The 10,932-nt window shown below is 39.3% G+C and overlaps 1 protein-coding gene across 2 annotated transcripts in view; it reads right to left on the reverse strand.

The window, feature by feature from the left end:
- Positions 1-10,932, reverse strand: part of Wrn (WRN RecQ like helicase) — a 102,309-nt gene that overhangs the window by 48,019 nt on the left and 43,358 nt on the right. For both annotated transcript variants that reach the window (XM_050146690.1, XM_050146689.1), the window contains exons 18-19: positions 3,475-3,662; positions 1,955-2,129 (exon numbers count right to left, since the gene is read on the reverse strand). In XM_050146690.1, the coding sequence (XP_050002647.1) occupies positions 1,955-2,129; positions 3,475-3,662 (363 nt within the window). The remainder of the gene's footprint in view (positions 1-1,954; positions 2,130-3,474; positions 3,663-10,932) is intronic.

Genomic DNA, 10,932 nt, shown 5'->3' on the forward strand with positions numbered 1-10,932 from the left:
GGGGGGAGGGAGAGGGAAATGGGAGGCTGGGAGGAGGCGGAAACTTTTTTTTTCCTATTCTCAATTAAAAAAAACATGCAAAATAAAGATGAGAAAATAGTAATAAAGGCACAAGTGTGGAAAGTGAAAGTTTTGGCAAAGAAAACAAGTTTGATACAGGTAGTAGTTAATAAGCTTAACTAGATTATTGTTTCATTTGATGTCAACTAAACTACTAACCTGATTTTTCAAACTACCCCTATAAACTTTCGGGTATAAATTAAAGTTATTTTAACAAACAAGTTATTCATAATTTCATTCAAGAAAAGGTATCTTAAAATATAGGAAGAACAAAATTAAAGGTTGAGATAAAATTTGAGAACAAACAGTTACAAAGAATGGAAAGCTAGATGCACTTGTGATTTGATCTGAGTATATACTAAATTAAGAAAAGTCTATTTTTTTCTAAAATTTATCAAATAGAAAATGATTCCAAACATCAGTTTAACATATGGAGAGCTACAAAGTCCAGCTTCTGTGGCTGCCATAGAAGAAAAAGCCATCGTAAAATGATAGAAATGACTACAAATGGTTACACTGGCAGATTCAGCAGGCACTCAATAAACACTCAACAGAGAGTAATCAATTCCAAGAGTCTCCAACAATGTACACAAATGATAACATGTATTTCACCATGTTAAGAAAGGGAAAGGTCTCAAAACCTATGTGAAGCTTTTGGCTAACGGCCAGGAAGGATTCAGCAGTTAGACAAAACACTACCAAATGTTTAACCAGAATGCAACTATTGACATAAACTTTACTTTTTATAAGATGGACTCAAATTAGTGACTTCCTGCATTAGACAGGACCACTGAAGATTTTTAAGCCATCTTTTAAGATATCAATGCTCCAATCAAGTTACATATTGGCAGTGTGGTTTGACTGAGAATGGCCCTCTCAGGTTCATGTTCGATATTGATGGTGACAGAACTGTTTGCGAAGAATTAGGTGGTGTGCTTTTACTGGGGGAGGTAGGCTTTGCGACAGGTCCTGAAATTTCAAAAGCCCACGTCATTCCCTGCCTGGTGCTTATGGATCAAGATGTAAGCTCTCAGCTACTGCTCCAGAAACATGCCTTCCTGCTTGCTGCCGTGCTTGTCACCATGATAATCACAGACTCAACCTCTCAAACTGTGAGCCCCAGTGAACTGTTTCTTCTGTAAGTCGCCTTCATCATGTACCTTAGCACAGAAAAGTAACTGAGATAGTCAGTAACCACATGTGTCCAACAAAATGCCCTACCCCTGAAGTAGTAAAAATATTAGTGAATGTGGACAAGAATCTATAACCAAGCAGAAGAGCTGTTCCTACCATTGGAAAGAGTAAGGACAAGAATGAGTGCTGTCAGGTGGGAGGCAAGCACCCGTACACCTGCTGCTCCTTCCTGGGGTTCACAGCCAATGCCTTTGTCCTCATTACCTACAATCTGTTAACCTGACAAACTTAAGACTCTCCTCGGGTTCCTACTCCTAGACAGCCACTCTCAGGACAAAACCTACTTTGGCAGAGTTAGTGTTTCTCCTCTGTGTTGCTCAGTAACAGATACATACAATTTGTTATTTACACTAAACTGTGGAGTTTATTACACCTATTTTCACTATCTAATGATTACCCTTATCAAGATAAATTCACTTGTAGCTAGTGTGGTTTCTCTGGAAGCTTTGAAAAATCTGGTGAGGCCGGGCAGTGGTGGCGTACACCTTTAATCCCAGCACTCAGGAGGCAGAGTCAGGCGGATCTCTGTGAGTTCGAGGCCAGCCTGGTCTACAAGAGCTAGTTCCAGGACAGGCACCAAAGCTACAGAGAAACCCTGTCTCGAAAAACCAAAAAAAGAAAAATCTGGTGAGTAAATATTTGATGGATACGTCTATTTCCTATAAAAAAAAAATCAGAGAAAGACAGTTGGTTCTCATACCTGAATCTCATCTCTAAGGAACCAATGATGAACATCCTTCCTTTTATTAATGTTCAAGCCTGCATGGTATGCTCTGCAGGCTAAGTTCAGCTTCCCAAGTTCAGCAGTTACTTGTTCTGTCATTTTTCTGGAAGGACAATAGATGATAGTAGGACCTTCAAATTCCCAGGCATGGCTGCAGAGAGGGTGGAGACAGAGAAGGCAAACACGCGTATTATATGTATGCTTCAGGGTAGTTTGGGATTTATCTTGCACAATCTTTGCTTTCTACCAAGTCTTTAAGGAGTCAGCAGGCCAAGAAGCCAGCACTGGAGCTCTCGGAAACCCGACACTGTGAACTGTCGGGAAATGAACGTGGAAATGAACCGTGTGAACTCAGAATTCTAACATTCAAGACTGGCCCAAATTAGAGCTAAAATCAGTAATCTGGCTCTTTTTAGAGGAAAACTTGGTTTTTAGAACTTATAAGGTATGATCTAAAGACCTCTAAGAAAGGCAACACAGTGGATCAGTCCTTACTTACTTAAGAGGTAAGTGAAGCTTAATTCTTGCATAAAATATTATATAAGATTTAAAGATAAAATATTACTCCAAATGATGGAGGAGGGTCATTTGTCTATGTATTACTTTCATTGGTTAATAAAGAAACTGCCTTGGCCTTTGATAGGACAGAAAATTAGGTAGGTGGAGTAGACAGAACAGAATGCTGGGAGAAAGAAGCAGATTCAGGCAGTCGCCATAGCTCTCCTCTCCGAGATGGATGCAGGTTAGGAATATTCCCAGTAAGACACCATCTCGTGGTGCTACACTCATTAGAAATGGGTTAATCAAGATGTGAGAGTTAGCCAGTAAGAGGCTAGAGCTAATGGGCCAAGCAGTGTTTAAAAGAATATAATTGTGTATTTTTATTTTCAGGTATAAAGCTAGCCTTGCGGGAGCTGAGCGGGAACACAGCCCACCACTCCACACAACAGCCAAACTTTAGGGATATGTCTCCAGATGATAAACCTGCGAGTTATCTACGGACTACATCAGGTAGCACCAAGGATATAGGTGTGTTAGGAAAGAGTACAGTAGTCGGGACTAAAAATTAATCTAAATTAGTCGAATTGACATAAAAACAAGAAGAAAGCATTTGCATAAGATATTGTTAGGCAAACAATGCCAGAAAAATGGGAAAAGGCAACATCACAAAAGAAGATGGAGGAAGGCACTTTTTAAAAATATATCTTTAAGAAGGAAGATGGTCACTATAAGGAGAAACAGCCATAGATAATGAGAATAATGTGTACTGAAAAAAAGACCAGAGATTAGGGGTTAGGTAGTGACATAACTGTAGAAATGTCCAGTTTAAAAGAAGCCTTTGACAAGAGAACTTGTCCCTTTACTGTAACAGGAAAGTACAGTACAACGTAGTCAAGGAGATGCTAGAGTAGCAAAACACTAAACATATGTAAATAAGAAACAGGAAAAAATAAGTAACTTATTTAAGAAGAATTTTTCTGTTATTAGATCTTTACCTTGACTTTTGGACAAGAAATGGCTTTAGATCCTGAAGGATATTCCCTGTTTTTCGGCCAACTTCTAAGTACAGATTTGGTCGATCAAATCCAGTACAGGTGATCTGAGGGTTTTTCAAGTTTAAGCAATGTATGATATCTTCCCGGATCGAAGAACTTGCAGTAGCAGAGAGTGCAATGACTGGAACCTGGGTAAATACAATATAAATGGATTTTAAAGTGACAGGAAGCCCATTGATTTTCACTGTCTTCCCACAGACCAACAGTCACGACAACACAGGACCTATGGCCAAGACTTTCACGTGATTGCCTTATTTCAATATTTCTTTTTAATCATGTTGGGGACGAAACCCAGGATCCTGGGCATGGTATGTGAGTGCTCTACCACCGACCTACCTGCCCTGAGTAAGAAAGAAAAATGTTTTCAAAAGAGAAAATTATCCCTATTTAGTAAATTAAACAGTAAATCCATAAGATTTCAATGCAATTTATCTTGCCCTGTTAAATTGAAACTATTTATTATCCATCTATATTATAGTGCTGATAGAAGCAGAGATTATATTTGTTTTTTAATCATCTGTAATTAACAATCCATAAGCCCTGGCAGGGATACAATTTAACAGCCGAGCTATATATAATTCATCTTTTGTTGGGTGGGAAGGTTCCATCACGAATTATACTGGAATACGGTTTTTCAGCTGTAGGAGCAACGCTCTTAACAGCCTTGACGACTTGTCTTCGGTTTCACTGGGTGATCAGTGCCATGCTGTAGAGAGCGAATATGCAGAAGGTGAAACCTGTACTAACTGATTCCTGAGACACCAAGTCAGAGTCTATTCAGTTTAGCAGTTCTTGACAGGAGGCACAGTAGCTAACAAGAAAAAATTAGTATTTCTTTCAGAAATTCAAAGGTAGGTGAGCAAAATGCCTCCCATATAAATGTTTCATATTTTATCATTACCATTATCACTATTAACCATGATACCATTGCATTATCAGAAAAAAAATAGGTTGTCTTAAAATTTATTTTTAAATCATTAGCCATTCTATTGCTAAGAATACAACTTCCTTTAAAAATGCTTTTTTACCTGTTGGAGATAGAGGAAACAATATCCTCATAAAATTAATTACTCAAATATACAGTGACTGCCTCATAAACTAATTTAAGCATTTATCTTATAGCTAAGTATAAATGTATATGCAGTTTGCCAATTTGCAAAGAAATATGGATACAATTTGACTTAAAATTAAAGCAAAATACAATTTCTTAGGGAATGAGTGTGACCAAAGTTCCATGAATATGTTATGGAGATATAATGAAACCCATTATTCTGAACAATATAAATTAATAAAAATAAAAATGTTTAATATAAAATAAATATTGCCAGTAAAAATACTATAGATTAAGATAAAGTTACTAAGATAAGTATTACTTAATTTTCGTGAGATTAGAAAAATAAAACTTAGCCAGCTGGAGCACACCTTTAGTCCCAGCACTCGGCAAGCAGAAGCAGGGGATCTCTGTGAGTTCAAGGTCAGCCTGATCTATAGACCAAGTTCCAAGACAGGCTCCAAAGCTACACAGAGAAGCCCTGTTTCCAATAAAATAAAATAAAGCTTATTTTCAGTCATACACAGAGAGGAACAGTTAAATGGCTGAAGTGGAGCTCAGTGGGAGAGCGCTAGCTTAGCATGTGCAAAGTCCTGGCTTTGGTCCTCACCACTAAGAAACAGTTACTCTTAAAATGAAAATAACTTAATTGAATTAAAACGAATCTGAAATCACATAAAACTAACTCAATGAAACCAAGCAATTGGAATCACTTTTGTATTGTCTATTATTAAATTTTGTGAAACCACTTCAAAATGTAACCCAAATTAATTTCATTTATTTCAGACTTATAATCGAACTGTTCTCTGTACACAGTGGGAATGTATATGCTAGTGACTAAGTCACAGAAAGCCCAATTTTCAAAGAAATTCGTTTGTTTAATCAAGCATTAAAATGGATATATCTGTGTTAATGTGAGACCCTAACAAACATGAGTCTGAGACTAAGGAATGACTAGTATCTAGAGGACCTTATAGGTGTGGTGGCACAGCCCGTAATTCTAGCACTCGGGAGGATGAGGGAGGAGGACAGCAAGGTTGGAGTCTGGTCCCAGCCACACCTTGAGAGTCAACCAAAAAACAAAGACCCTTAATTAACATTTAAAAAAGGAAATATTGCAATTTCCTATGAATTTGCGCTTTAACCTTACATGTACAAAGAACTTTATCACCACAAAGGTTTTTAATCAAACACTTTATAACTGTACTAACAAACTCCTTTCTTAACTACACGTGAAGATAAAGATAGAGGTTTTGAGGGTATAGCCCATTTTAAAAAAGAAGACCAGGCTGTATCTTGTAAGGAATACAATGTATGAGTGGATGACATGTTTATAAAAGTAAGGGAATGATCATAAATACAAACCAGACAAAAGCAGGCACAGTAGTGAAACAGTCTAAGCTGGGTCCGAGTACTAGGGCTCAAGTTCTGCTTTTGTCATCAGCTGTGGGACTCGGCTGTTTATTGCCCTAAACTGCAGTTTCTCTCCTCTGTGCAATGGCTGTAATCATAGTATCAATCACATCAAGCTGTAAGTAACAAATGAGGCAAAATGTGCTAGGCAGGTGTGGTGGTGGTTTGAATGAAAATGCCCCCATAGGCTCATAGTGTCCTTCATGGAGGGAGTGTCAACTGGGGTGGACTTTGAGGTTTCAGATGCTCAAGCCAGGCCCAGTGTGTCTCTCTCTCTTCCTGCTGCTTCTGATCTGGATGTAGAACTCTTAGCTATTTCTCCAGCAGCATGTCTACCTGCACACCACCATGCTTCATGCTATGATAACAATGGACTAAAACCTTTGAACTATAAGCCAGCCCCAATTAATTTTTTTCCTTTATAAGAGTTGCCATCATCAGTGTCTCTTCACTAATTTTTGGCAAAATAAGCAACAAGATGTAATACAATACAAATTAATCTTATGTCACCATACATTTAGGCAGATCTTAATCATGTCCTTCATGACACAAAGGTTAAAAATATGGCTATTCTGCTTCCAAACTGGATCAAGTGACTAGTTCACACTGTAAAACACACACCGATTTTAGGTATTTATTCTCTTGTTCTGGTTACTCAGTGTCTACTGTGTGCTCATATTTTTAATGGATCCTTAGGACAAAGTAATGGGACAAGCCAATGTGTCTCATGGACTTCAAAAACACTTCCTCCTGGTTGGAGACACACTTTGAAGGGGAAAAGGATCCTCAGCCCTTACTTGAGGAACAAACTGCCAGGACTCTCAGCTGAAGGAATATGCTGCTTAATCACTGGAAGAACTAAAAATGATCTCATTATGTCTAGAGCTAGACATAATAAAAGATTTAATTCCACCTTTAGAGTATTCAAGAACTGCTTAAAATATTTAAACCTCCTTGAACACAATCCCAGCATCGAAGGCCTATGGAAGGATAGCAAAAGCACTCTTCCTGACTTTCAACTGCATAGCTCTCTCTATCTCATGAAACCATTCCAAATTACTGGATGCCAGACCTTCAGAGCAGGGGCTAGTAACATGCACCACGGAAACACCTTCACTTGCCCCCTTTGTGCTGCTGTGCTATGGCAGTGGTCATCTTTCTGTACGACCTGCGCCATTCTGTGCATGATGCAGCACTTGTTTCTACTGCTCCTGCTTTCCTGCATGTCTGTCTCAGCTCCCTCGCTGGACTATACGCTACTGCAGGTTTGCCTCTTTCAGATCATCTGTCTTGAAATCAGCACAGCATGCTATGGCACCGCTATTTAACACCCAACTCTTTCATAACTACCTATGTGGGAAAGTTACTTCACTAATTCCAAGCTTTCTGACCAGAATTCATTCATTCATCCAAATAATTACTGACCAACTGTTATAAGTCAAGTACTACCCCTGCTTATAGAAACCCAAAGAAACAGAAAAACTCCCTCTCGTTACAGTTTAGACACAAAGTTAGTCTTATCCATGTGAAACAGACCCAACTACTGAGAGGTGACTGAATCATGCCGGCTCTAACCTGATCCAGTGATTTAATCCAGTGATGGATTTCATTAATAACCTGATGCCACCACTGGGACATGAAAATGAAAGACCAGCTAACAGGAAACTCAGTGAGATGGGGTTACCATCCATTTTTGCCTTTTTCGGTGAAATGGAACACTACAAGAGGGCTTTGCACAGAAGCCAAAACTTTATTAGAGATACTCAGAAGTATCACACTGACTACTGTGCTGAAAAACACTGGAGGTGGAAACCAAGAGGCTGTGATAGCCCAAGAGAAAGAAGAAGTAGGCTACACAATGTAGTGACAGTACCAAATGCTGGCAAGTAGAGAGGAACTCAGGCACATCTTGGTGGTACTAATCCAAGACAGGGATGTAAAGGTGAGGGTTCTCCATCAATGGATGGTATTTAAATCTGTACGCTATATTAGACAATCATGAAGTCGAACACAGAGGAAAGATAGACGTCTAAAGAGTGAGGCACTGGACACGCCAACCTTAATAGAACAGAGAGGTACAAAGCAACAGGAGAGACTTGAGAAGGGCATGGTGGGAAAGCCAGAAAACCAGGGAAATCCTGTCACTATCCTGTGACAACTGAAAATATGTGATAAGAATGGCTATCTTGACAAATGGTCCTGAGGTCATCCGAGGCAAGAGTGCCGGACCCAAAGCCAGACACGTACCTAGACCTTGAACCACATCAGTTTTATTCTCCTTCCTATTATATCTGCTAGTGGGAACATTAAGTTTTTGCTATTGTTGATGATTTGTTTTGTTTACTTAATTACTGCTCAATCAAATCTTTATGAGAAGCCCAAACAAAAAGAAGTATTTTAAAAGGTAGCAATTTAACTAATATGTAAGATTAGTGATTAGTGAAACTGAGACAACCTTATCTAAAAGATGACAACGTTCAGTGTTTTTCTGTTTAACCCACTGAACTGTGAAACGTGATCAGGAGGCAGCACTGTCTTTCTGTCACCAGGATCTAAACATAGGTCACTTTGTTTATTCAATCAAAACTAATAGAACGGACTAGGGAGCAAGAAACAGACTGACGTAAATACATTCAAATGATTTTCAACAAAGGGGCTAAGGCAATTGAGTAGATAGAAAGCAGACTTTTCATCCAGTGGGTGGGGGATTCCTGTTTCTACATGCCATAGCATACAAGTAGACATATGCCACTATGCTTTATATGGGTTCTGTGGACTCAAGCTTATGTATTCACACTTGTATGTATGGTAAGTTCTGTACCTGACATGTCTTTTCTGCACCCTCTTATACCTAAATTAAAACATACACATTTTAGGAAAACCATAAGAGCAAAATTTCAAGATCTAAGATTGATGAACAAAATCCATGAAGAAAAAATATCAATACTCTGATTTTCTTATAGATTTGTAATTTTTTCTTTATAAAAGACAATGTGGATAGGCATAGTAGTGTACTTGAGAGGCAGAGGCAGGTCAAGGCCAGTCTGGACTATAAACTGAGTTCCAGAACAACAAGGACTACACAAAGCAAGCCTGTCTTAAAAAATAAAAGACAATGTAAAACTGAAGAAATATAAAATAAAACTTATAAATATTTACAAGCTAAATATCTGACCAAAGACTCATTTATAAACAGTTTTTTACAATTCTTTAAGTTCACAGAGGGCTGCGGAGACGGCTCAGTGAGCATGAGGACCTGAGTGCAGATCCCTAGCACCACGCAGAAGCCAGACACAGCACACACGTATAACCCCAGTATTCAGGAGCAGAAAGAACCAGGGGTTTGGCGGCCAGCCTGCTAGCACAATGGTGAGCTCCCTGAATAGTGAGAGACTCTGCTTCAAATAAAATAAGGCGGAGAGCAACAGAGGAAGACACCACCATCAACATCTGGGCTCTGCAGGTGCTACACTGTAGAGTACACCACACACACACACACACACACACACACACACACACGCAAACATAAATCCAAACTCACTTTCTCTTCCTCCTCCCCCTCTCCCCTTCTCTCTCTCCCCTCTATCTCTCTCTCACACACCCTTAACAGAAAAAAAGTTTAAAAACACAAACCAATTAAACTAGGAATTTCACCAAATCAGTAAAGAAGCATACAATAAGATCTTCAAAACCACGAGCTATTAGAAAAATGCAAATTGAAAACACAAACTATCACTCCACTCCTATCATCACTACTAAAATAATACATAGTAGTAAGACAAAACGGCGCAAGAATGAGAAGAAACTATTGCTCATATACTCCTGGGGCGGGTGGATACAAATCACTGTAGCCAGTCTGGAAAGAAGTACTGTGGATCTTTCTGAAAATGAAACAAGGACTTTACATGGGACCCGGCACCCACAACCCTGACATTTCCCCAGAAAACTAAAACCTTATGTACACAAGCTATGTAATCATTGACCTACTGAAGGACTTCGCTGGTATATACAAATGTTCACAGTACCGCCATTCACAATATCCCAAATCCAGGAAACAACCGAAACGTTTTCTACAAACTGATGGCTAGGATGATATGGTGCACAGCCCATTTTACACTGGCCACTAGTGAAGAACACAGAGCAACAACATTTTTGTGGAACGTTTAAAAAAAAGAAAATGAGAGAAATATATGTCAGAGCCACACTACACACCTGTCCTCTCCTACACACTGGCTTTGCATGGTTCAGAGCCCTGTGGTGAACCATAGTCTAGACACATTAAGTGGAAACAATTCACGTCTTAAGCTCTTCACCACTCTGAGGAACATGATGGCATTTGCACTGTGCTTCCAATGTTGTCACTCCATTCTCTCCAAGTCCAGAAAACCCATGCAGTTCATGTCCTTCACCAGCTAGCCATGTACTAACATCTCATTCACCAGACAAACAGTCAAGCTAGGAAGCACTGTGGCTGGGTACCCCTTATTCTACTTCAGAATGATCCTCATGGTCAAGAATAATGATTGTGTTCCTGGGAGCCACTCAAGGTTCAAGTCTCTTGCCAACACTAAGGTGGCTCTTTTAACTAAGATATGTGCTTCCCTGCTCCCCTATCCAACCTTCCTTTATTCCAATCTTCCTGTTTCCCCAAGTTCCCCCAATCCTCCCCTTCTTACTTTTCTCTCCCTGTCCCCCCTTATCCCCAACCCACCCCACCCCCAAGATCCCAATTTTGTCCCCGGCAATTTTATCTACTTCCCTTAGGCAAGAGGATAACTATATGTTTTTTCTTGGGTTCACCTTCTTCTTTAGGTTCTTTAGGTTCACCAGGTTCTCCGTGACCTTTATTTATGGCTAGAAACCAATTATGAGTGAATACATCCCATGTTCATCTTTTTGGGTCTGGGTTACCTCGCTCAGGATAGTGTTTTCTA

This window comes from Alexandromys fortis, unplaced genomic scaffold (assembly GCF_014885135.2).
Source record: "Alexandromys fortis isolate MF-2015 unplaced genomic scaffold, M_Fortis_MF-2015_v1.1 scaffold_55, whole genome shotgun sequence".
Taxonomy (NCBI): Eukaryota; Metazoa; Chordata; class Mammalia; order Rodentia; family Cricetidae; genus Alexandromys; species Alexandromys fortis.